The sequence below is a fragment of the Aspergillus nidulans genome, chromosome I (genome assembly GCF_000011425.1).
Source record: "Aspergillus nidulans FGSC A4 chromosome I".
Taxonomy (NCBI): Eukaryota; Fungi; Ascomycota; class Eurotiomycetes; order Eurotiales; family Aspergillaceae; genus Aspergillus; species Aspergillus nidulans.
The window spans coordinates 1,622,794-1,648,550 of NC_066257.1; the positions used below are offsets into that span (position 1 = coordinate 1,622,794).

A 25,757-nucleotide genomic window follows, 5' to 3' on the forward strand; every position below is an offset into this window, starting at 1 on the left:
TTACTACAATTTACTTTCTTTCCATTCCGGCTTTCTCTTTTCGACAAATGCTTTCAGACCCTCCTTGATATTCTCGCCAGCAGTCAGCTTCTTCTCCCAGTTCTCAACAAGCAGGCGTGTCCCTTCCTCGGCACTAACTCCCTCCCATCCCATCTTGACCCCTTGCCGGCTCACAATCACGGCGTCAGGACTATTGCCCGCGATCTGCAGCGCAACCTCAACAGCCCTCTTAACAACTTTCTCTGCACTAACAACCTCATTCACAAAGCCCCACTTCTCCGCCTCACTCGCCTCTACCCTACGCCCAGTAAGCACCATTTCCATTGCCCGCTGCTTTCCAACCGTCCTCACAATCCGTGGCAACGCCCCGGCCCAAGCGACTACCCCGCGCTGCACCTCCGGAAACCCAAAAAATGCCTTCTCGGATGCAATCACTACATCCGTGTTCGTGATCATTTCACACCCTCCGCCTAGACATAACCCATTCACAGCAGCAATGATTGGCTTCTTCCCGTTCCGGCGCGAAAGCCCCCCGAAACCGCTGGAGGGCATAGGACTGCGCGGCTTTGAAGATTGCGTGCTAGCATTCCATTCTGCTCCGAATCATATATAACGCCTTAGCAATATCCCCGCGAAATCAATGTTCAGAGAGTAAGAATATAGAATGTACCTTTCAAATCAGCCCCAGCACAAAACGCTCTCCCTTCACCAGTTATAATCCCAACTCGAAGTGACGGCTCCTCGTCCATCCACTCCCAGATTGCGTGAAGCTCATTGTGGCCGGTTGAATTGATGCAGTTGAGGTCTTTAGGTCGGGAGAGCGTAACGAGGAGGATTGTAGGTGCGGGAAAAGTTAGGGTGCTGTGGGTTGGAGTTGGTGGTGGGCTTTTGAAGGACATCGTCCTCTTGGTTCTTTTGGTTGTGAGTACTATGTATTTGGGAGAGTTGGCAATGAGTTTCTACCTCAACGTCTGGGTGAGACTTAGGTGGCTATGATATAAGGAGTTGGAGTTACCGAGGTCCTTTGGGTTAAGGCCGGCGCTGGAGTTGGAGTTGCGGGGAAGAATCCAATGTCCTATATATCCTTGTCTACGGCTCATCTGGACCTCATAGTGATTAACGAGACTGAAATGATATTTGATAAAACTTGTAAGGCTATCAGACTTGGCCTCTAAATTCAAAGCTTCGTGATGATTCGTGTCCCAACGCCTGCAACTCCCTACTCCTTCCTCTCGCTGGCGCTGTGTAATATATACAAGAGTCGATCTAGGATAATTTTCACATTGCGCAACAGCCACAGAGCGTACATTATCCCTTGTTAATCCAACCGCTGTGCACCATGAAATCGAATATTCGACTAGACTTATTGCCGTCGATCTGATTGGGCAAGTTGTTAGTGGTGTATGCCGGTACTATGGAATATGTGTGAAGAAAAAACATACCTTGCAAAGAGCCCGAGCATCTTTCTTCTTCAAGCTCCCACCAGCTTTCATTGATTCCTTCAATAGCGTCTCCTTGATCACCAAGTAGGGTTTCGGCTGGATATGAAGGGCATCGCAGAGCTCCACTTCCTCCTTTGTTAGCAGATGGAGGTCCGGCGCGCCTTCATTCTCCAGTTTCCACGGAATCACCCCGTTCAAGGGCTGAACGACAAATTTAGTTTTGGGGGGCTGAGTGGCCGGTCCGTCACCGTTCGCGGCAAACATACGATCGAAATCGTTCAAGGGGACATTAGGTTCTTGCGCCTTAGAAGACGCGTCAGCGGCTTTTTGGAGCCGTAATGGGAGCTCTGGGGTTGTTAGTTGGTTGGCGGCAGTAGGCTGCTCAGATTGCTGATTCTGCTTGGGCCGTGTACTCGCAAATCTGTCGAATGATCCTTGTGGCATGAGCCGCTGAGCTCGTTGTTGTTTCTCCTGCTCATATTTCTCGCCGCCCTTAAGATCAGCAATTCCCATCTGCCGCCATTCTTGAAGTTGTGCAATAGCCAGGCGGAGATTGTGCTCGTATTCTAGGCCCTTGTTGAATTCCTCAAAGTCTTCATGGTTCATCATCCGTGCGAATGGTTTTGCCTTGTTCAGTAACTCTCGCTCCTCCTTTGTGCGCTTTTTCTCTAAAGCTGTGTTTTTCCGGTATTCGAGGAGATTATGCTCAAACAATATTTTCTTGCGCTCTGTTCGCGCCGTAAGGCGCGTATTATAAATGTCGACAACAGTCATCTTCAATTCCATCTCGGCGTCGGTTTCACCATTAGGCGTCTCGCCCGCACCAGGCTCAAAGGTCATGTGTTGCACAGCTTCCTCAGCATCGTTCATAAATTCCGTCTCGAATTCCAGTCGTCCCGGCATGTAACCTTGCACCTCATGACAAGCGGGTACACTAGCTGTAGGCTTCTGCTTTGGTGTGGTAGGAGGTGCAGCTTTAGCTGCCTCTTTGCGCTCTTCAATGCGCCTTTTCTTCCGAGCCTGGAATTCCTCCTTGGAAATCGAGTCTTGGAGACGCGTATCCTCCGGATCAGCGCGCTCAGGTAATGGGAAGTTTGGGCTATCAATATATGTGCTCAAATAATGATCACGCACCTCCTCCTTCGTCCGATATCCACCAATATGGTCTGCGATATCGGCCCACGAACCCAAGCCATAGATCTCGGCACCTTCCAGCAACAAGAGCTCCTCGTCGGCACCCCAATCTTCTTGGAAGATGGGCACCGAATTCTGTTCTATAACCTGAAACGGATGCGTAGATGGGTCATGGTTTTTTGTTTTCTCTCCGGCCGCGAAGCATGGCACACATAGATCGTATTCAGGGCAAGATGGGTGAGCGCATGATATGCGAACCTAACGCACGACGGGGTCAGCAATGAAGACGGGCCCGGAGGGAGGGGAACAAAGATTGGGACGAAACAAAGAACACTTTTACAGCGGGGTTGAGCTTCTTACAGTCGAAGTGACGTCCACAGAGCACACATCACAGTGATATTTGGTGCCGGCTTCTGTACCGCGCGTAGCGGTCTTCTTTCGTATTACACCCATCGATCCCGAGAGCCTTTCATCCTCCGCGATACCCTGATCCGTTTCGACGAAGATTACACGCCCTCCGGTGCGGATAGAGGGCGGTTTAGCGAGTTCGAGTCAATAATATAGTCAATGGCCGCAGATAATACCCAGATAAAGGGATGCTTGATGTCTCCGCAGCTGACTAAGTGGATATGCAGCAGGTCAGCGATTGACAGTGGTTCGTAGGGCTGGAATGGATCGCCGAAAATGGAAGTCGTTATTGGACTCGGTAGCTCGATTATCGTGGTGTTGGTGTCTCGAATAATAATGCTGAATGCGACTATTCGTCCTGTTCCTTCAACCAGCGCCCAAGACTCAGTCCAGGGCGGGCGACGTCCCATAGGCGGTGGCTGTGCTCTGGTTACGAATCCCTCTTGCAAATCAAGTCCGGAGCCTGGAGTACAGCCCCTGTGGCGCAAAATGCCTTGTAAACAAGGCAAGTATCGCCTCCCAGCCCAGGCAACCCACGGACAGCCCAATCAATGGCTGCTCTCACCCGCCTCTGGCCCCCCTCTTTGTTCGCTCCCTTCGGGAAAGCCGTCGATTTCCCCTCTTCAGCCTCCGTCACAGTTGTTCTCAACTCTCCCGACACCGATCAGTCACTGCTGCTTCGTTCCTTCGCGCTTCTCTACCCTTATACAACCAGGTCTAGATATGCTTCTCTAGACCTATCGAATATCTGTCCCGCTCGCCTGTCTATACAAGCGGGCCTGTCTTTCTCTCGCTTCTTTTGTTGGGGTCTCAATCGCTCGTACCAGTTCCTGATCGTCCCTGTCGCTGCGTTTTACTGCTGACTGCTGTGGCTGTGGCGGTCTTGCATCTCCTCATTTCTCCGTTAACTCTCAGCGCCGAAGAGGTGCCTTCTTTTGATCTCTATCCGTCTCTTCTTGTTTTTCTTTTTCAGCCGTCTATCTCCGCTCTCTTTTCTCACTTTACTCTTCCACCCGAGATTCGTGAACAAACTTCGGGTTCGCTTTGAGTTTGTCTTTCAGGATCAACTCCCTCCTCCCTTGATACACCAGACCGCCGCCTTCACAATGTCCTGGAAGCTTACTAAAAGTATGTTCAGTTGGTCTCCCATATCTCCCTCCAATATTTGTTATTTTATCGATATAGGAACTGACATTGTTTGTACTTTGACAGAGCTCAAGGAGACGCACCTTGCTCCTTTAACACAAACATTTACACGTTCCTCCTCCACATCTACTATCAAGGGTGATTCTGGCGAGGAAGCACAGGCCCCTGCACAGACTCCGACTATTTCCTCGAGCGCCTCCTCCAATGGAATTGGTATGTTCGAGTCCCGTTTTCAGAACCGGTGTATCTAATTTTGTAAAGCTGCCTCGGAAGCACTCGTTTCTCCTCCCGTGGCGCCCGTAAAGCCCGGGATTTTGATAGTCACCCTACACGAAGGCCGCAGCTTTGCTCTTCCGCAGCATTATCAACAAGTTTTCAGTTCACACATTCAGAATGGCTATTCGATGCGCCCTAGTTCTTCATCTTCTCACTCGACGCATTCGCAGTCCAGTTCGTTTGTGCCGAGCAACCGTCCTCAATCCACAAGTTCGGGCATCAACGCGGCTCCCACTATTCACGGTCGGTACTCAACCAAGTACCTTCCGTACGCCCTTCTTGATTTTGATAAGAATCAAGTCTTCGTCGATGCGGTCTCAGGGACGCCAGAAAACCCACTTTGGGCAGGCGACAACACCGCATTCAAGTTTGATGTGTCTCGAAAGACTGATCTGAATGTTCAATTATATCTCCGCAACCCTGCTGCTCGGCCAGGTGCCGGCCGGAACGACGATATCTTTTTGGGTGCCGTCAAGGTTCACCCTCGATTCGAGGAGGAAATTCAGCCTTACATTGACGACCCAAAGCTGAGCAAAAAGGACAACCAGAAGGCCGCTGCCGCTCACGCCGAACAGGAACGCGCACTTGGGCAAGTTGGTGCCGAATGGCATGACCTCCAATTCGGTTCTGGTTCACTCAAAATTAGCGTGTCTTTTGTTGAGAGCAAGCACCGTAGCCTAAAATTGGAGGACTTTGATTTGCTCAAAGTGGTTGGCAAGGGCAGCTTCGGAAAGGTCATGCAGGTTATGTGCGTACTCATCAAAATCTTCCTGCTCATTGATTTCTCGTCAACTAACACATTCACAGGAAAAAGGACACGGGCCGTATCTATGCTCTCAAGACCATTCGTAAAGCACACATCATTTCACGGTCGGAAGTCACGCACACTCTCGCAGAAAGATCCGTACTTGCGCAGATTAACAATCCTTTCATCGTGCCTCTCAAGTTCTCCTTCCAGTCACCTGAGAAGTTGTACTTTGTTTTGGCCTTTGTGAATGGTGGAGAGCTGTTCCATCACCTTCAACGAGAACAGCGATTCGACGTTAACCGTGCTCGTTTTTATACTGCCGAGCTGCTCTGCGCTCTCGAGTGCTTGCATGGCTTCAAGGTCATCTACCGCGACCTGAAACCCGAGAACATCCTTCTTGACTATACTGGACATATCGCTTTGTGCGACTTCGGACTGTGCAAACTCGACATGAAAGATGAGGATCGGACAAACAGTAGGACATTCAGCGTCCCCTTTGCGTTCTAAGTAGCTAATGAGGTACAGCATTCTGCGGTACTCCGGAGTACCTTGCACCAGAGCTCCTCCTCGGTCAAGGTTACACCAAGACTGTCGACTGGTGGACTCTGGGCGTACTTCTCTATGAGATGTTGACGGGCCTCCCACCGTTTTATGATGAAAACACAAATGATATGTACCGAAAGATCCTTCAAGAACCTTTGACCTTCCCAAGCAGTGACATCGTGCCTCCAGCTGCACGAGACTTACTTACTCGACTTCTTGACCGTGATCCTAACCGCCGACTGGGTGCCAATGGTGCCGCGGAGATCAAATCTCACCACTTCTTTGCCAACATCGATTGGCGTAAGTTGCTCCAGAGGAAGTATGAGCCGAGCTTCAGGCCCAATGTGGTATGTAGCAATTCTGCGCCCCTAGAGATAATCATCGTTCAGTACTAACAGCTATATAGGCTGATGCCCGCGACACTAAAAATTTCGATGCCGAGTTTACATCCGAGGCTCCAAAGGATTCATATGTGGATGGGCCCATGTTATCTTCGACTCAACAACAGCAATTCGAGGGGTGGTCTTACAACCGTCCCGTTGCTGGTCTCGGCGATGCAGGCGGCAGTGTCAAGGATCCATCATTCGCCAGTATCCCTGAGGATTCTCGATTCTAAACATCCGCGACGGTCTGGCTAAGCCAACCGCACACGACAGGCTTCGAGATATAGGGACCTTTCTGATCTACCCTTGCATTTCCCTGTTGCCTATGCATATCCTGCCACCTTTGTCGTCGTTTTATTTTCCAAGCCCCGGTCTTACTTATTTCCGGATACCTGTTCTGATTGGATTAGTATGTGGCAGTGATTTCAGTTTGAGCGAGTTGTGTCTTTCATCAATTTGTTTATCCTTGCATCGAAATACATCCAGGCAGGACCCTACGCGTTCATTTCTCGCATGTCTTCTGCACATCTGTCTACCTTGGGGCTTTGCGCAGTTTCCGGGTTCGGTCTGTAACTTAAGGCGCGTGTCCGTTTGCATGTCTATGTTCACTGCTCAAAGACTTGTCGCCTCGGCTGCCAACCGAACTTCATAAACTTTCTTTTTCCCCCGATCTGCTGGTCTGATCTATTCAACCTGGCTTCTTAACTGAACCACACATTCGCTTTGAGCAAACAATTCATTCGGGCTGTTTCTCAAACGGAGCTGATTCATCATCATCTTCAAATAGTCCCATGTCGTCTAGAGAATCACTTCGATTTCGCTCCTGTTCTATGGTTGCCGTGGTTCTTGTTCCTTCTTTTTCGTTGTTACGTTATTTCCTTTTTCATTCCCCCGGTGGGTTTCTTGCGCACTAGGAGGGCCCAAGCAAGTTACGGATCTGCGGAAGTATGGGTGTTTATTGAAATGGCCGGTTCATAGATCAACAACGAATTGTTCATATTATCGTCTAAGATTTTCCAACTCGGGTGTCTCGCTTAACGAAGCGATGTGCTCAACCATAGCAAACTGAATAGATCGTATTGACCAGACTCGTCACTTGCGTGGTCGGATGTGATACAACATCACTGAGCTATCACTCCACAAAGACCATAGTACTGGCCGTGTCCCGAGTGTTGAGTGAATATTCCATAGTCATTAGCTGCTAAACTTGCCTAAGCCATAGGCCGAGCGTCGATCAAGATATATCTATTATGCGCCTCACATTTCTGGGCGTCTCAACAGCGGAGCTTGGAACGACCCTGAGAATGAAATGACTAGTATGTCGCATTCCGTTTCAGCGGCCAAACGTCTAACAGTCTAGCATCTCTGCAACTTTAAAAATACTTTGTCCTTGGGCCCTAAATGATGCGCTCGCATTAAGAACTACGCTGGATATGCGCATTTCTGCGAGAGATGATAGTCGCAATTACAAGGCTGGGCCGATACTCAAGTGCAGGCTCATTGGGAGAGAGAATGATGCGTATGCGCTGGGATCAATTGCAAGCTCTCACATCGTGATTAGTTGCCCCAATTTTCAATTACGGGGGACAGTCTTAGTCGGTGCAGCAGTTTCCAAAATGGTCTCTACGATACACAAATCAAGTTTGGCATGATGTATGGGATCACGATGGTTACTGAGCGAGAGCCGTAATATCTGTTTCAGCATTGGGGATGTAGTAGCAGGCCGATGAGGTTATACAGTGGTGTTGTGCAGTATGATCTTGGTAAGATATTGCAAGTAGAAAATGGTTCGAGTCCTCATATTCCTTGGACTTTTGCAACATATCAATAGAAAGAGATATCTTGCCCAGTAGCTGCTGCTGATCTGTTGACTATATTCTGCGGCACATTATTTCGTCTATGCTCAACCCCGAAACTCGTGGTGAGGGAAAGATGCATCAAAACACGACTGTGCCAAAGCAAGAATATTTTGGAGATCATATGCAATGAGTCGTGAGTATTATAGATGAACCGACACGTTGCAAGAAGCATTTCAAAAATCTAATTCGAGACAAATATAATATTTGGGGAAGGGAAGCTAAGACAACCAGATATCCGATACAGAAAACAAGCGCTCCCCGAAGCGAGTTTTAGCTGAGTATTAACATTTAAAATGCCACATTGTAAAACCCTCCTCTCCATGAAGCTCTTCGCAAGTCCGCCTAGGCAGCTTCAAAGCAGTGTAAATAGTCATGCCCACATTAAACTCTACCCAGGTAAAGCATTCATGCCTCCGTCTCCACCTCCTGCGTGCCGTTCGTCTCTGGTTCAGGTTCAGCGTCCTCCCCATCAACGTCGATAAGGGAGCCCGATGATGCTGGCTCAGTAACAACGCCTTCCTTCTCTAGTCGAAGATACTCTTCCCACTCAGGGAACAAGTCATCATCCGCCGGCACGCCTGGTGCGCCAGGTGGGACACCGATGAGCCGAGAGATCTTGGCCTTTCCAGATTGTTCCAACGACTCCTTCCACCTGACCACAAGCTCCGGGGCTCGGGACGGCTTGTATGTCTGGGCGAAGAGAACAGATTCAGCTAAACGGTTGGTTTGGACGAGGAGGTCGATACAACCATCGACATCTCCGAGCGACCAGAGGGTAGAGAACGCGACATTGTGAAGGCCAGCATCAGAGGCTTGCGACGCCAGCGCTTGTAGGCCTTCTCTGTTGCCACTAGCAGTATGCAGTAGCAGAAGAGAGCCAACATCTTTGGCGGAAATGAAACATTCCTGTGCCAGGGACAAATTCCAGGCTGACAAAGCAGCATCACCAACGACCTTCCACTTGTGTTCCGCATTAGCAGCACGAGCGATTTCAAGGGCAATGTCGAGGTTGTTGAGGGCAAGGGCGAGCTCAAAGCGGTGCTCTTGATCGGTTGCAACCTCCAGGGCTAATTCCTTGTATCCCTGACCTTCGAGGAACCGTGCCACCTTGTTCATCTGGTCCTGTGGGATGTCCTGGAGCAGCTCCGCTGCGAGTTCCATGTCTCCACGGAGCACGACAGTCTGGTACTCAACCATGCTGAGAGACAGAGCAAACGAGACGGCATTGACGTCCTTGTCTGCAACGTAAACTCGGCCATCACGAGGTAGGTATCCCAAAACATACATTGGCTGATCAAAGTGTGAGATCGTATACGTTTGATCGCCGACAAGGTAGTTTAGGCGATTTGTAGAATTCGTGTAGATGAAGCAGTCTCCAACCCATTGACCTGTCCTGACAGATTCATTGACATCGGTGACAACTTCGAAGGCAGACTCAACACCATCCTCGTCAGCCTCACCCGCATTCAACCCGTTGATATAATTCTCTCGAGAAAATCGCAGAACATAGAATGTGTCATCACAAGCAAGGGTTACCAATTCTCCAGACTCAGACCAATAGACCTAATGAAAATATCAGCTTGCTGACGATAGGGTGAGAATGTTTCAGGGAACACGCTTACGTTCCGCGGCTCAACCTCAATACGTCGAACTAGGTTTCCAGTCTCCCAATCGAACATACCGATACCCCCCTGTCCTCGAACACCAAGCAGAACACCGCCCGTAAGGCCTTCGGCCTGGAAACCTACATCGAGGCCACCGCTCACCTCCTTGAAGTTCTTGAAGATCTTGACACTCGTAGCCGACTCGCGAATAGCATAGTCGTTGCTGTTATCTTTTGAGCCCCAAGCAAAGTCCAAAGCTTGCCCAAAAGCCTTGTTTCTCCAAGCCAGGGCGGTGTAAATGATATATTCGCCATCCCCACAGACGGAAACAAAGCGCCCATTGGGTGAGTGTGACAGTGTCTGAGGGTACACTTCACATGAGCCTAAATCCTTGGTAGGAAGAGAAATCGGTGCTCCATCCTTGACGCTAGTATCTCCACCCTTGATGACGGTGGAAACTACCTCATTGTGCCGCGCCCACACAATCTTTCCGGAACCATCCATGGAAACAGCTGGTTCTTCTCTGCCCATCTTCACTACTACTGCACCATCGTCAAAGCCAAGTGCAACACCTTGCTTGCCGCGTTGGTATGAAACACACCAAGCTCTCTCTAAGCCGTAACTCAGAGATTGCTCCAGTCTATAAGTGTTGGCGTGCCATATCTTGATGGTTCCATCTTCAGACCCAGAGATAATGACAGGCAATTCAGGATGATAACAAGCGAAAGAGACATTGCTCGTGTGTCCTTCCAGAGTTGCAATTAGTGCCTTGGTGGTGTAATCCCAGACCTTTACAGTCTTATCATCCGAAGTAGTGAGAAGGTATGGCTTATCGGCCTGCGGATAGTAGTCAACATGGTTAACACCTTTCGTTTCGTGGGCCTCGAGCGTGAAATTGGCGTGTGGTGAACCCAGGCTCCAGATTTTAACAGTCCGATCCAGACACGCAGACGCGAATGTGTTTGTATCCTTGGGGTTGATTGCTAGCCCCATCACATAGTGGCTGTGGCCCTCGTACACCTGCACACACTTCCATCCCTTCTCCCAATCCCATAACTTAATCGTCATGTCATCGGAAGCTGTAAGCACGAATGGCTGTGTCGGATGAACTGCGATGGAACGAATGTAATCTGGATGCGCCTCGAATGAGGCAATCTTCTCGGAGGTGTTGTAATTGTAGATGCGAAGCTGGAAATCGTCTGAACCACAGACGATCCAGTTCTTACGAGCAATAAATCGCCCAGCTCGGACAGGGACATCGGTAAGTTCGAAGGTTTTAATGATCGACTAGTAAAAGGGGCAGTCAGATATCGATCAATGGTTTCTTTTGAGCGGGATACCTACCTGAGTCTCATAAGACCATATGTATACATGACCTACACATGTTGATCAGCATGAACAACTAAACGCACATGCTGAAATTCAGCCACGAACCGCTGTATAATGTTGTCAAAATCTATGGCCGTTAGCATAATGCAGCCCCCCAGTGTACAGATAACTTACCCATGGCTCTGTCGGGTGGAAGTCAATGCCCTTCACTCGCTCCGAGCGAGCGAAGAGTTGTCTCTGGATTCAATGCTCTTGTCAGCAGGAGCTCCCAATCGCAGTGATATATGCAGCAGAAATGTCGCCATTGTCCCAGAGTATGCAATCATGATGTTCAAGTCAAGGCCGTACCTTGATATCCAATCTCATGTTGTGATGGGGAAAGGAGTATCGCAACTATGTGCGGCGTCGGAGGTGATCGATCAGGGAGGGGAGCCAGGCCACGAGCCGTTCTAACAGCCCAGCCCGGAATTGCAGAAAACTTTCGGCAAAAGTATAGTTCGACGGCGAAATATAAGCACAAGAGAGAGCAGCCGAGGGGAGAAGCCTTGTAGAACGTCGACGGGACTCCAGCGATGTGTCCACAAGGAGACGGCAATAATCCCGCCAAATCGCCCATCCGCAGTGGACGACCTAGCGATGCTCCTCTCACCGCCTACGATTCTAGTCATCTTTGGCTCCAGCTTCACCACTATCATATAGCGAGCAGGTGCGATAATCACATGGAGCCGGATTCATTCTATTTGTTTGACCTTGCTGGTTGCGGTACCGACTTCATAAGTGCAGTAATGAGTCAATTGCGAAGCCCGAGCTCTCATGCGAGTATAAATTTGCAATCCAGTGGACTGAAAAACAGCGAACACAAACTAAATTTGAAACAATGAGTGTATGTGACTACAAAAAGTATAATTGTCACATTTGCGTCCAACCCAATGGACACCGTCGGCTAATAAGTACAAGTAATTTGTGGTTCTATTGATCATTCATGGTAGCAACAATCCTTTAATCCGTTTTGCGTTCAAAGTAAGTCCACTGACCAGGTCTAGGCTTCTCTTCAAGCTCCTCCCAACTACAAAGGCATCAGTTAGGACAATAACCTGCTATCAGGGATCGCGTATGAAAACTTACGACTTGGACTTGTACAGCTCGTCCACAAGCTTCAATTCACCCTCGGCGACTTGAATGACTTCTTCAATGAGGCCAGCACCAATCTTCTTCTCAATTTCGGCGATCCTGCGAAGATTTTGTCAGTCTGTCGCTCTACGACTCGGAAAGCGAATCAACTTACTGGTCAGCGTCCAGGGCCGGTTCATTCTCCCACTTCATCTGCTTAGTGTGGAAGTCCGATTTGGCGTCCGCAGCAGAGGAGGTAGCTTCCTCAATTTCCTTCTCCCAGCGCGCCTGTTGTTCCGCCGTGCGAGCAGGGCCTTCCGTAGTTGGTTCCAACTTTTCTCCATCCCACTCTTCTCCACGGGGGTTATCGCTGTTGTCGTCACGTTGAATTGCAGCATAGGAACCGTCTGCCAGACGTAGGGAAGCAAATCGCTCGGGCTCGGCGGCAACAGCCTTCTTCACGCGTTCCAACCAAGCTTCGTATCCGGCCGGCTTCGTCGACTCGACGATCTGCAAGCGGTGACGAGTCAATGCCTCAGTGGCCTGGCGGTAGGCGGAAGATTCGGGGAAGGCCTTAAGTTTCTCCAGTGTAGATGTGTAGAGGTAGATCAGGGTCGGACGAGGGCTTGGGTGTGTGTTCAAACCCGTCAAACCGGTGGGAGTAAAGGGTTCCAAGTACCGGGCCGGTTTAACGCTGGCCAGCAGCCGAAGTGTAGCTCTCATCGTGATCTGGTGTATATAAAAACTAATAAAGGGATTGACCCGAAAGGGATGCCGAATGAGAGTCTCTCTTGCGCACGGGATAGGGTACGTCGGGACTGTACAAGGTTGAGGTGCCATCGGGAGGCGGAGAAACTAGCGTTCCAGAGCCTGAGGCAGCAACGGCCACTTCGTCTGAATCCTAGCAAAGGAGATTAACCTCACCCCCGTTTATCCCAGACATTCTTTTCAAGTCTTTCCGTCTGAGGGCGTGCGGGTTACTCCGCATATTTCTCGATATTGCCGACTTTGAGATCTCACATACGCCTTCTGCTATTGCGGTTGTACGGCGCATCTTTTTCGATCGACCCGCCTTCGACCTTTGTTCCCCCATGTGCCACCTTTAAATAAATCCGAACTAGGTCGCCTTACTTGCACTCTCGTTTTCCTCAGACAACATCAAGGCCATAAACCTTGACATCTGTCCAATATGCGCGTCTCTTTATTGACATGGTCGTTGCTTTCACTCTTTTCCCTCCCGACTTTTGCCTCTCATTCTGAAGGGTCAACCCCGGCCCAACGCCTCGTGAAAAGGGCTGACTCTGATGACTCGACACCGACGCTCTTCAATGGCGTCGAGGTTCCGCCTATGAAGGAGCTAACTCCTGAGAACTTTGCGGAAACGGTTAAAGATGGTTATTGGTGCGCCTCAATACCGACTCCCAGACCAAACTGAGCAGGCGGCCTGACATCTCACTAGGTTCATCAAGCAATACTCTCCGGCATGTCCTCATTGCGTAGCGATTGCACCCACTTGGCAGACTTTATACGAGTTTTATTATGTGAGCATCTTGAAGTGTGCTTTTGTGTGTCATTGTCTGACAGGAAATATTAGACTTCGAATCCCCTCTCCGCAGCCTCTACAAAACAATCTGACAGCTGGTCTCTGAACTCGTTCGAGGGCTTTTACAACTTCCATTTTGCCGCCATGAATTGTCTGGCATACGGTGATTTGTGCAAGAAGCTCGAAATCGACGGTTACCCAACCTTTTCTTTATACCATGATGGGAAGCAAGTCGAACGATACGATGGAGCAAAAACAATGGAGGCTTTCAGTGAGTATATTGAGGAGAAGCTGGAAGCTATCAAACCTGGGTCACGCCCCGCGAAAGGTCTTAAGCTACCAGAACCCGGTGATAAGGCAGTCGACACCAAGGCGAACCCGGATACCGCTGCTTCCAAGGACAAGGACCCTGAGGCTGGCGTCAAGGCCGGTGAGAAACATAATGAGAAAGCTGCTCAACATGCTGCCGAGATGGCCCTTGAGAATCCGGCCAACGAGAGAGACGCTACTTCGAAGTCGAAGCAGAAGGCCAAGGCGCCAGTGAATCCTCAGGGAATATCTGTTCCTCTTACCGCTGAGAGCTTTCAGAAACTTGTTACGCCGACTGATGAACCCTGGTTTATCAAGTTCTATGCTCCGTGGTGCCACCATTGCCAGGCGTTGGCCCCTAATTGGGCACAAATGGCCAAAGAGATGCAACACACACTCAACGTTGGCGAAGTTAATTGTGAGGTCGAACGCAGACTTTGCAAAGATGCCCGTGTTACTGCATTCCCCACCATGTATTTCTTCCGCGGAACAGAGAGAGTGGAGTACAACGGTCTTCGAGGTCTCGGCGACCTAGTCAGCTACGCCAATAGAGCTGTTGAGATTCGGAACGGCATTCAGGATGTCGATGCCGAGTCTTTCAAGGCTCTGGAAGAAACAGAAGATGTGATTTTCTTGTACTTTTATGACCATGCAACAGTGTCTGAAGATTTCGAGGCCCTGGAACGTCTCGCCCTTCCGCTCATCGGTCACGCGAAATTGGTGAAAACAGACAGTGCTGCTCTCGCTGAAAGATTCAGAATTTCCACGTGGCCACGCCTTCTCGTCTCTCGAAGTGGGCGTGCGAACTATTACAATCCTATCGCCCCTAGAGATATGAGAGATATCCGGCAAATTCTCAATTGGATGCAGACCGTTTGGCTCCCCATTGTCCCCGAACTTACGGCGTCTAATGCCCGCGAGCTTATGGATGGCAAGTTTGTGGTACTCGGTATTCTAAGTCGCAGTCGTGCAAACGAGTTTGTCGAAGCGAAGCGGGAGCTGAAGAATGCGGCGCTTGAGTGGATGGATAAACAAGTGCAGCTGTTCCAGTTGGAACGACAAGAGCTACGGGATGCTAAACAGCTACGGATTGAAGAGGCAGAGGATCGCAATGATCAGCGAGCGTTGCGTGCAGCCAAGAATATGCACGTCTCCATTCGCGAGGACGATAAGAAGCAAGTGAGGTTTGCCTGGGTTGATGGTGATTTCTGGGAACGCTGGTTGAGAACTACCTATGGCATCGATGTGAGCAAAGGCGAGCGTGTCATTATTAACGACCAAGACAACCGCCGTTACTGGGATACTGCTTCCAGTGGTGCTTCCATAATGGCTTCGCGAACCTCCATTCTTGAAACCATCCCTCTCGTCATTGCCAACCCTCCCAAGCTGACGCCTAAGTCTACTATCGGCACTTTTGAGTCCATTTTCTTCGTCTCCCACGCATTCATCACAGGTCACCCTATTCTCTTCGTCATCCTCCTAATTCTGTCCATCGCTGGTGTGACATATGTTGCCCGGGGGAGAGCACATAAGCGCGGAATTCGTGGCGGAATCCTCGGCATTGCTGGCAATGCTGGTGGCTTCCTTCAGCTTGACGGGAAGGAAGGGCTTCTAAACGGAGGTTCAACCGGAAAGGTAGACTGATGTGGAATGTAAAGCAGCGCAGTTATAAGCTACTTTGTTTACCCTATATTTAGGCTTTCATATTCCTTTCTTGTTTTCTTGATAATACTTGAATAAACCTAGTTCTTTACTATATTATTGAATGACTGGAAATTTGGATGCTTCTTCCATTTCTACTTCTTGGGCCTATATATTATAAACTTCGAAACTTAAGCCTTGGCCCTTGTATCAATTGAGGATCACGTGTTTACAATTTCTGAGTCGCTGATTGGCTTCGGGCGACACAGTCTCCGGCTCCGGTTTTCGTCGACGGAAGTGTCGCGAATCCGCTCAACCTCGATTGTCTGACGTCCTCTGCTGGCAAGTTTCAATCCACAAGAACCATACAAAATGGTGTGTACATTCCTAAACATTGGTATTCTATGCTAGCTAATTGCTAACGTTGCGGTTCAACCCAGTTCTCTCAGACCCTCCGCCGTGCCGCAGCTCAGTCTGTCCGGTCATCTCCTCTTGCCGGAAGGTGAGAACTCCCCGGGCGAAGCTATGCCACACATACTGTCTATACCTTCCCTGTCTACCTACCTACCTATATTCTTGATGTGATACTTCTGCGGCAGACTACTGGGTATCTGTGACAATCAATTTAGCCGTTGAACACGGACAAAAGCACGCACCAAGCGGCAAACTAACTACACAACCCAACGCGACGAGAACCACAAGCCCCATGCTACGTAACTAACTCGAATCAAACACACAGGTTCACCCCCTCCCCTCACATTGGCGGCTATACCATCAACGACGCTACCAAGCTGTGAGTGCTATATCCCCAAGGATCCGATCAACCGCCTCGGACAGGAAGAGTCCGACTAACCCATGACATTAACAGCGGTGGAATTGCCGCCACCTTTGGTGTCAGTGCCGGTGTCTTCGCCCTCTTCTTCTTTGGCGAAGTTCCCCGTGTCCGCAAGGATATCCTCCAGAAGCTCCCTTTCTTTGACACCTACCTCGACCGGACTATTGCTCCTGAGGACAACGTATGTCATTCTTTTCCCGTGTTCTCTTTGTCGCATCGCTCTCGCGGGCTCACTGCAGTTTGCTAACCGATTACTCTGCGTCCAGCCCTTCTAAATGAGTCATTTTTCTTCGTCGTGTCCCGCGTTGTTGTTTCTTCGCTATGTACGTCGGGGTCGTGGATAAATAGAGGAAATGGAGATGGTCTGTACTCTGTAGAATAGCAATAAGATGCACTAGCACATAGACTTCGGTTGCTCCGACTAATCCGCTAAGTTCGGAGTATAGAAAATTAGTAGAGTCTGTTCTAAGCATGGGGCCTCAGGTAGACACATCTACATCATACGAATCTTGACCTTTCTTAGTTTAATGGAACACTAGTCAAGCCTAGTCTTCGTAGGTCTGAAGTTCGGATCACGTAGCTGATTTGCATACAATTGCTCATTTATATATATCATTATCTCATTGATGTAAGACCTGTTCGCAACGTAGACTACTTTATCAAGGAGGACCCGAGCCCATACGGTAATCCCTGGAAAGGACATCTACCGACCAAGTAGATACTAAATGGTGCAAACACCACGACAAGTAGGTTGGCCGTAACAAAGTGACGCAACAACTCCGCATAATCAAGTAGGGCTGGAAACGCTACGACATATTAGGTTCGAGCGCAAGACCATTTAATAGACAATAAATAAACTAAATGAAGCCTAGGAGCCCCTAAAATATGATGGAGACTAGTAACCTAAAGCTTGGGAGACGACCTATGCGAGACATCTGCAGGTGCGCCTGCACCTGGCACCACAGTCGTCTGTTCCTGACTACCATCTATGCCATCAATTATATTTCCGTGGATAACGTGTTCCAAGTTAACCTTTGGCCCCTTGAACCATTTATGTGCATCAAATATCCACCAAATGCTCACCGCAATCATAGGTCCTCCCCAGACCAGACAGGTCCAGTTCATCAGATCTGGGGTGAGGTCCGAACCTGTGTCAGCAGGTAGGCACAGGATAGGCACCATCAGCAGGACAAAGCCTACTCCTAGGGCTCCTATCCAGGGACCGAAAGAACCCAGATGCCATGGTCCTTTGCGAAACCGGTCACCGACAAAGAAGACGCGGATTGCAATAGGGATTATGAAGGCGACGAATTGCGCAATAGCTCCAATGGAGAACAAAGCACCGATGGCGACGTCGCCGGCAAATAAGAGGAGACACATCAGAATTCCAAGGACGGTGTTCAGTATGACAGCATTTACCGGGGTTTGGGTGGTGTTGTTGATGCGCTTCCAGTGCTTCGAAAAGGGAAAGCAGTCGTCGCGAGCGTAAGCATAAGTGACTCGAGATGCCGCCACCATACATCCTTGGCCCATCGAGAAACCACAGACGATGGTGAGTGCGAGGATGGCAAGCGCACCCTTACGGGACATCACCTGGAAGAGGTACGACGCCCAGGGCTGTCCTAGATCCGAGTTCAATACTGCGTCAATGTCTACCACGGTGTAGGCGACGACGAGCTGCAAGAACCATCCCATGAGACCGCCAACGCCCGAGGTGATAACAATGGCCCGTGGGGAGGCGATATTTGCGTTGGAACACTCTTCACTGAGATGGAAGGGCGAGTCATAGCCAGACATGGTCCAAATAACAGCAACGAATGTCATGAGCACGGCTACTCCGTCAGGATAGTCGGTCATGTTCGTAATGTTCCCCCAAACCTCCCTAGATGGTGTGAACTTGGGAGAGTTAGTGGTCCCGGCAGGAATGGCGATAATGACAGCCACCAGTGCGAGCATATTGAAAGTCGAACCCCAAGAGTTGAAAACCGCTACCCATTTTGTTGGCATGCTGCTAATACCAGTGTGGACTATCAAGATAAATACGGTTAAAAGATAGGTCTGCCATTGTGTAGGGATGTAATCCGGATTTTGGATGGACCCTGCAGCGAGAATCATTGCAGCTAAGGCGTAGTCCACCGATGGAGCTGCAGTGATCTGACCGATCCAGTTGGACCACCCAGTAATCCATGCCGCAAAAGGGCCGTAGCCTGGAGGCGCAAGCACTGCAGCGGCATAGTACAACCCTCCGCTGCGCACATCAGCATAAGTGGGACGTCAAATATTATGGTCGGTGTACGTACCTGGTGGGCATAGCGGAACATAGCTCTGCCATAGACATTGCAACACATTGGATGAAGATCATGGCAATGATCCAGCCCCAGACCATTCCTGCGGTTCCTGCATATCCCATACCTGCAGCCGCGAGTCAGTCCAGCTGTGTGATCTCGACGAGCCGCGGGAGTACCATAATACATAGTGCTCGCAAACGACGGAAGCAGTCCCAGCACCGCAAAGCTAACGCAGAATGTAGTCCATAGTGAAAACTCGCGCTTGAATTCCTGTTTGTATCCAAGAGCCGTGATGACGCGCTCATCGGCGTCCATCGAGTCGTCGAATACGGGGACGTCCCCGTTCGGTAGGGCTGAGGTAACAGGGTCATGGCTAACATCGCGATAACCGTGCGTATCCGACACGGCTAGCGCTTTGCCTGGGAGAGACATAGTGGTCGTTCAATTGCGGTCGCATTCACTCGCGTCCAGTTGGCCAGAGAAACTCTTTAGAGACCACGAGCCACGACCTTTGGAAGGAAAACGATCGTACAAGGGATGACGAGGATGGCCAAAGTCCTGCTTTGGGTAACACCAGATGCATATATATGCATCCAGCACGGGGGTGCTTCCGAGTCGATGCAAGATGACGGAGACCCCGATGGGACGTTGTCAAGATCATCTTCATGATAACCCAGATATCCAAGACAGGGGCCTCTGAAGGCTGGGCGATAGGGAACTTAGCACCCCGCCCGTCAATGCAAGCATTCTAACCATCCCCAAGTAGGCAGGTTCAGGCGGAGGCTTGAGGACTGGCTGGGGAAAGCTTTGACGGGTTATCAGACAAGGCGCATGGAGAAGATAAGCTGGAGATAAGAGTATTTGTCCGTCATGGATTGTGGATGGGAGTGCACAGGATTATCGAGTTCAAGACTCGATGACATCCTGGTTGGATATGCTGTGTTTCAGAGGGTTTTTGGTTTCAGAATGAAGCGAGGGAGAAGAAATTCCTTGCAGGCAGTGTTGCACGAAGCCAAGCCCAGCTTTCTACTCTCTGCTGTCTACTCCGCACCACTCCCCCTCATCACCGCCAGCCTATATAGCGAAGACTGTGCTCTTTGGGTGTTCACACAGCACGTACTGGCATTCACAGAGCTGAAGACAACCTTGGACCAGGCGATGGTCTTTAATGAACAGCTAACCTAACCTCCGTCAGACACCGTTATCCGGATCCTCGCACTTCGTTCTAGGTAAAAATGTGTTGTTATTCCCAGCTACAGAAAGCTGCCATGAAGGCGCCCTCACCAACTTACTGTGCTCGTACTGAAAGTCCAAGCGAAAGATAGCGAGCATAGACCTAGACAACAGATCGACAAGTGTCGCAGTGTATCGAATCCCCATGTTCGACTGCGTTCCTTACGACGACGCCCAAGAGGTCGTAACTAATGAATTTGTAAGTCGTGCTGCGATCTTCCTCATAAACCATCACTACATCTTTGGCTACAGGGCACTCTGAACTTTCCAAATTATGGCTCAGAACTAGAACCAGAAATTTGACTGAAGACCCTGGACGCGCGGAGTACATTATCGTGGAGTATGACCCTAGGAAGCAGCCCAATTCTTCATGTGCGAAATGGACATAGATTTTGAGCGAGAGATCTGGACATCGGGCAATTGTATCAACCGCTAACTCGACAGTTTTTGTGCACAAATTTAATCACGGTCTGACAGTCGATGCCTATACTTCTGGTTAACACTAATATTTGCCGATGTCTTCACTTTGACAGAAACTACCAGCTCTCGTCCAACCACGACTAATGCAGACAATATACCATACGTGATCAGGCTAGCTTCTGCTTTCGACCGTTCTATGCAAGCTCCTACCCTCAGGGAGGCCGCCTGAACCAAGGTGTGTGCAAGGTCACGCCTACTTGGTCCCCTATTTTACTTCTACAGGGATAGTATTCTCGAGTGAGGGATCCCTGTTAGTCAGTGCCATGGAAAGGCTTTTTATACCAGAAAAGTTACCCACAAGTATCTTTCAGGCGGCAGATCGCCGCCTGCTCAAGAACTTGTAAATGGTGTTGTGATATCACTAGCAATACCGACTGGCAGATCTCATAGACTGGATCAGTTTTCCGAACGCCAGTTTTTGTTCTTTCTTGGAAATAAGAGTTAATCCTTGAGCTGTCTGAGAAATAAAGAAACTCGACTGAAATGCGCCCACATCTGTCGAAGGAAAACTGAGTGCCCGGTAACGTTGTACCATCTGCAAATATACTCGTCATAAAGAGTATGTCAATATCATAACCACTTTAGACTTTTTTTGCAGACTATGTGCATTGACAAGTGCTCTACTTTATTCTCTACGTCATCACAACCTTACACAGCTAATCTAACAGTGAGCCCCGCAAGTCAGCTTCTATGAGCGTTCCGCGTTACCAGCAACTCCATACAAAATCCCGAGTGCGAAAGTTAGCCAGGAGCGCTTATGCTGCTACATCTGCCACAGCACTCGGAGGATCTCGATTACACCCGGCCGGGCCGACGGGCAACCCCGACAGCTTACCCAGGTAGCTTACAGCTCACATGCATCTGCATGGTTCTTGCATGGGTGAGTTTAGACCTCTCCAGCTGTGCTCCACTGCGACATGTCAATTTAAAATCCAGTACGTCAGTAATAGTATGGGATGCGACACATCGACAAAGTGAAAAGAACGGTGGGTGCTGCAGTTAGTTCTTACCTGGATGAACGACCTATCCATAATATGATCCATAGTAGGCATCTACGACAACAACAACAACAACATGGCTACTGCAGAAATTGTTTGTCTACATGAGCAGCTGCTAGCCTGGGCTATGGATCATGTATAGTAATGTCTACCGCATTTGTTGCCAAGACCAGTCTCAGGTTCTGAGGTTTATTACACTGGTATACAATATAGAAGGTTGTACTCTACTCCCTGGCATCATTAATTCTTGACGGCTAGGAGTAGATTCTTCACTTCACAATAATGGTACAATACTGCTACAATATAGTTGCTTTCGTGCTGGATATTCCCCACATAGAGTAAAATACTGAATGCTAGGCTCACCCGTTCTCTGTATTTTACTATTATATATAAGAATATCTGGGTACAACGACAACCAACGAAGTCAGAGCAATGCTCCTATTTATTCGAATTAGCCGAGTCTCTATCCCGGATCTCGACGGTATTCCGTAAATCGTAGTTGTGATTGATGGGTTGTTGATGCTATCAAGATACGGAGTGCACTAAGGCTACCCTAGCTGCAGCCTTCAGCTTCTAGAAAGTCCCCACCTGGATAGGTAGCCTGTTTTAGGGTGAGGAGATGTTGGTGCTTAGTGCCTTAGCGGTTAGTAGTGCAAGGTTACTAGTTAGCACAGCCTTGTCTAAGTATAGGTACGGAGACAATACTATTGACGGTTGACCTAGAGCTGGAGGGGCGCACTCTATGCAGTACTAGTAACTTTGTACCTGCTTTCCCCGTACGGAGTACCTACGTAGTATGACAGGGCTTTGGCGGCTCACGACGCAGGGCCGCGCGGCAAACAGAAAGTGGTGCAAGGGGACAATTTCGTGCTGGAATCCTGGAGGTAGATCCGACTCACATGTACCGTCGTACAATAATTGTACCCCGAGTCCCCGAGTCCCCAAGCCTCCAAGCCCGAGCCCCTACAACGTGGTGTGAAATTGCCGGAGGGGGAAGGGGCTCTTCTGGGGTGGAGTGCTAGTGAAGCCTACCTTTTGCTATTCTGGGGAAGCTCCGGAGTAAAGGATTATCTATGTAAGCCACCGAGTCAAATTAGATAGCATATATCTGGATTATATCTGAATACGGAGTAAGATGCCCAGAATCAACAAACGTTGAACGGTGCGGGTTGACGGTCGTACTCTACGTGTCTCAGTACCCAAGCCAGCAAGGTACTCGGAGTACCGACGCGCTTTGTCTCCAACCCTACTCCGTAGTGGCTATAATCGTGAATATGGTAGCCTATTACTTAGCTCGATATCATCACTCATGGTCGGTTTTACTACTCTGGGATAACGCGGAGCTATGGTAGCGCTAAGTGTTGACGATGCAGTCCCGTACGCACAGCCAGATACTCGCACGCCATCAGAGTGCTCCTGTAACTACAGCACCTGAAACCACGAAGGAATATAGTAGTACTAAACGCCTTGAGCTTCAGGATTGGGGGGGTAGAATTTCCTTGATTTGTTCAATCGTCCGCGTAGTCCTGCTCTTGCACAAAAATCGCGCAGTTGTGTCAGGGGCAAAAGGAGAAGGGGTCGCAACTTGCGATGACAATACTGGACAGGTATTGGGAGCCAAGGTCAAATTCGTGCTGTGAGTGCTGGCATATTATTGCTAGCCGAAGCAAATGCCATTGTGGACACGGCTGATATCTGGCGGACCGTTCAGATATCGAGTTATCGACCGAGTAAACGCGGTACAACAACCCATGCGTGTGAAATGACATGCGTTATATAAGACATGGCTTATAGGATCACAAGCCCATACGGTTAAGAGTTCTAGACTCTCATTAATTATAGAAAGCCTGGCAACTTTCGAGGATTCATCGCCCCGGCCTGCGCAGCATGAAACTCGCCGATACGTACTGTACAAAGTACTATAGGTATTTGTATAACCGATAGCGTTTGCTGCAACGGTTTGCAGCTCAGCACACCACAGGACGCATTGTCGGACTCAATCTATCACCTTTTTCCTTGTTGAACTGTTGAGTATCGCATCCTTGCCTCGTCTTTGTTGCCCAATCATGAGTCGGGGAAAAAGCGCCAACTCAAAAGGTCGAAGTCTGGCTCAGACCACGCTCATACATTCACCCATGCAGATGAGGTATGTGGCGTTTAGGTCGCTGGTGTGATTGGCTTCCAGGTCTCCTGAGAATAGAGCGAACCAAACTTGGCTTCGGTCTTCCTCCGTCCTAGCCCGGAAGAACTTCGCCGGGATAGCAGAAGTTGAAAAGTGCCGAGGCAGGCTTCATTTTGATGCGCCCCCCTTTCCAATGATTCGCGATTCCAGGTCTTGCTGGAGCAGCGACGATCTGCAAGTTTGAGGCAGGCCGTGCAGTAGTGGTCGAAGGTACCAGACGCGCCATGCCGAAGCAGGTAGGTGGGAGGAGGGCGGCGGATGTCTCCGGCGAGTCTAGTAAAGCAGAGAAAACCTTCCGATATCGACGCCAGCCACTGTGCGCCTTTACCTCTGCCACGTATGATATTTTTTTTTTTTTTGGGTTTCCAAGATTTGTAATTGGCGTGTGCATAATCAGTTACGTAGTATCAACATATCTCGAAGGCTCGATAGGTAACCCACGGAAGATATCTTTGCGGAATGCTGAGCATACGGTGTACTCGGGAAGGGACCTCTATATAATCCGGGGCGAAGCTTCAAGAGTGCAAAATAGAGATCCACACGGGCAATTCTTCATGCTGCAGGGTGGGAACCAGAAGCTCTCCTAGACCCGTATTGTTGCTTCTATGTATCCTCGAAGGGAGATCCTCTAGGCGCGATGCGATGAGCATAACGCTGCGCACGCCGCACCGTCGGGGTTAGACAGGGGACGCTCACCGCCTGGCTGGGCTTCTCCCGTGGAAGATTCCATGAGCGGGCCTTCGGCTTCTGTGTGGAGTTGACTTGCCGTGATCGGACCGCCACATAGGGTATGGTGCAGGGATAGGTTCGCTAGTTGCGTTTGAGAGGTGGACTAAATCCTAGGTGCAGACTGGGCCAGCGGACGTTCCATGGGAGCGTTCACAAGTGGCAAGTAGGGCGAGGTTCTGCAAGCTGCAAGAGGTTAGTACTCCAACTTAGAACGAGGATGGAAGGATCACGATAGCCATAAAATGAGACAATGATGGTCGGGTGACGTGCGAAGAGTCAGTAGTGAACGTTAGTCTGCGAATCCATCCATCTGGAACAGAATCTCTAGCTCTAAGAGTTGTGTTCTCCGTCCGACCGCGTGTCTCTGGCTTTACAACATCCCGATCCTTTCCGGGGAAACCTTCCCTTTCGGGACAAGCCGTTCCGCGCCTTGCCGGCTGGTCGCATCGTTTGATTATGTCTTGGAAAAAAAAATCTCTCAGCATTTTCGCTTGCCATAATCCGAAAATGGTGGATGCATTCATGGTGTGGCATCACTTCTACAAGGTGTGCTGTAACCAAAATGTCGAGTACCAGAACCGTCAGGCTCAGATCAGCTGTCGAGTCCGCCACCATGGTAAGGCCCACATCAAGCCGAAGAAGCAGTGACGATTTTATTGTGGAACTCAGCCGCCAACTCTGTTTCTAAATAGGAGCCAGTCACAGCCGCGGGGATAATGTATACGAAGGTTTGTGTATCACATTGCGCAGAGTTTACCAAAACCATGACTGGACGGTAAACTCTATCCTGTTAGGGGAAGTCTCTGACAATCGCAACCTAGGCTGGCGCTGGCCCCTTTCAGGGTTAAACTGATCAAGGGAGTGCGTGGAAGCTGGCGTGCTAATCGCACTGGATCTGCCACATCCCGTCATTAAACATGGAAGGTTGGCTTTCGGCGTTCGCGCGTTTAGCGATTGAAATGAAGGGTGCCTGCGCGGAATGCTGGGATATTCCGCCTGCTACCGTAGGACGTCACCATCACAGACTGGCGCTTATCGTAACCCAAGAAATAAAGGACTAACACGGAAGCAGATAGTGTACTCGGTACGAGATTAAAAGATTAAATATATAATCGTAGGATTTGCCGAATTGTGCGCCGTTAGAGGCATGAAGGATCGGTTCGACTTGTTTAAGGGATACCCACATCGAGTAAGCCGTCTGCGGTGACTTGTATCCCTTCTGTAAGAATTGAAGACCAGGATGTGCTCTATAAACACCGGGGTTGGTTGCTTATTTGTCTGGATGCTGTACTGGAGACAGATTAAGCTTATCTGAGTGTATCCACAGCACCCATAGTCGTGCAAAATCGTGCCTGGATCTCCAGACGGCAGATTGATCCTGCCGTGGAGTCAAGTGGGCATACGATGTGCTTTGGACTCGACATTTCTTCAGCTCAGGATCTCTCCACTTGATAACACTGATAAGGTTGACACCCCTACCTGGAGATGTGGAAATGTGGATGTGCCATGAGGTCGCTGGACCAATATTCTGCCTGCG

At 49.6% G+C, this 25,757-nt stretch overlaps 10 protein-coding genes across 10 annotated transcripts, besides 1 other annotated feature; 4 read left to right on the forward strand and 6 right to left on the reverse strand.

Moving 5' to 3' along the window:
- Positions 1–25,757: part of a sequence feature (contig 1.102 645..132643(-1)) that runs on past both edges of the window.
- Positions 4–899, reverse strand: ANIA_10764 (chromatin-binding transcription regulator ADA2; the record flags this gene model as incomplete). Its single annotated transcript, XM_658486.2, has 2 exons — positions 4–593; positions 671–899. 2 exons carry the CDS (start codon positions 897–899, stop codon positions 4–6), a joined length of 819 nt encoding a protein of 272 aa, XP_663578.2.
- adaB (chromatin-binding transcription regulator ADA2) lies at positions 1,154–3,173 on the reverse strand. Its single transcript, XM_050612319.1, has 3 exons — positions 2,937–3,173; positions 1,443–2,834; positions 1,154–1,377 (listed from the first exon to the last, which is right to left on the reverse strand). The coding sequence occupies exons 1-3, from the start codon at positions 3,027–3,029 to the stop codon at positions 1,309–1,311; spliced, it is 1,554 nt and encodes a 517-aa protein (XP_050467031.1). The 5' UTR covers positions 3,030–3,173; the 3' UTR covers positions 1,154–1,308.
- Positions 3,646–6,313, forward strand: ANIA_05973 (serine/threonine protein kinase pkcB; the record flags this gene model as incomplete). The annotated part of the gene is made up of 6 exons (XM_658485.2): positions 3,646–4,112; positions 4,197–4,343; positions 4,392–5,154; positions 5,214–5,629; positions 5,680–6,044; positions 6,104–6,313. Exons 1-6 carry the CDS (start codon positions 4,091–4,093, stop codon positions 6,311–6,313), a joined length of 1,923 nt encoding a protein of 640 aa, XP_663577.1. The 5' UTR covers positions 3,646–4,090.
- On the reverse strand, positions 8,107–11,437 carry ANIA_05972 (coatomer subunit beta'). The gene is made up of 6 exons (XM_050612323.1): positions 11,221–11,437; positions 11,047–11,109; positions 10,978–10,999; positions 10,888–10,919; positions 9,562–10,830; positions 8,107–9,502 (listed from the first exon to the last, which is right to left on the reverse strand). Exons 1-6 carry the CDS (start codon positions 11,236–11,238, stop codon positions 8,345–8,347), a joined length of 2,562 nt encoding a protein of 853 aa, XP_050467032.1. The 5' UTR covers positions 11,239–11,437; the 3' UTR covers positions 8,107–8,344.
- On the reverse strand, positions 11,748–12,764 carry ANIA_05971 (complex I NDUFA5 subunit family protein). The gene is made up of 3 exons (XM_658483.2): positions 12,158–12,764; positions 11,998–12,102; positions 11,748–11,938 (listed from the first exon to the last, which is right to left on the reverse strand). The coding sequence occupies exons 1-3, from the start codon at positions 12,703–12,705 to the stop codon at positions 11,872–11,874; spliced, it is 720 nt and encodes a 239-aa protein (XP_663575.1). The 5' UTR covers positions 12,706–12,764; the 3' UTR covers positions 11,748–11,871.
- ANIA_05970 (putative disulfide isomerase) lies at positions 12,924–15,525 on the forward strand. The gene is made up of 3 exons (XM_050612326.1): positions 12,924–13,383; positions 13,442–13,523; positions 13,577–15,525. Exons 1-3 carry the CDS (start codon positions 13,172–13,174, stop codon positions 15,476–15,478), a joined length of 2,196 nt encoding a protein of 731 aa, XP_050467033.1. The 5' UTR covers positions 12,924–13,171; the 3' UTR covers positions 15,479–15,525.
- On the forward strand, positions 15,817–16,715 carry ANIA_05969 (cytochrome b-c1 complex subunit 10). The gene is made up of 5 exons (XM_050612328.1): positions 15,817–15,850; positions 15,916–15,977; positions 16,215–16,268; positions 16,344–16,491; positions 16,577–16,715. Exons 1-5 carry the CDS (start codon positions 15,848–15,850, stop codon positions 16,583–16,585), a joined length of 276 nt encoding a protein of 91 aa, XP_050467034.1. The 5' UTR covers positions 15,817–15,847; the 3' UTR covers positions 16,586–16,715.
- On the reverse strand, positions 17,149–19,030 carry ANIA_05968 (amino acid permease; the record flags this gene model as incomplete). Its single annotated transcript, XM_658480.2, has 3 exons — positions 17,149–18,558; positions 18,611–18,722; positions 18,775–19,030. The coding sequence occupies 3 exons, from the start codon at positions 19,028–19,030 to the stop codon at positions 17,214–17,216; spliced, it is 1,713 nt and encodes a 570-aa protein (XP_663572.1). The 3' UTR covers positions 17,149–17,213.
- On the reverse strand, positions 19,780–19,978 carry ANIA_05967 (uncharacterized protein; the record flags this gene model as incomplete). The annotated part of the gene is made up of 2 exons (XM_658479.1): positions 19,780–19,823; positions 19,891–19,978. 2 exons carry the CDS (start codon positions 19,976–19,978, stop codon positions 19,780–19,782), a joined length of 132 nt encoding a protein of 43 aa, XP_663571.1.
- ANIA_11496 (uncharacterized protein) lies at positions 24,783–25,068 on the forward strand (the record flags this gene model as incomplete). The annotated part of the gene is made up of 3 exons (XM_050612332.1): positions 24,783–24,836; positions 24,913–24,948; positions 25,042–25,068. 3 exons carry the CDS (start codon positions 24,783–24,785, stop codon positions 25,066–25,068), a joined length of 117 nt encoding a protein of 38 aa, XP_050467035.1.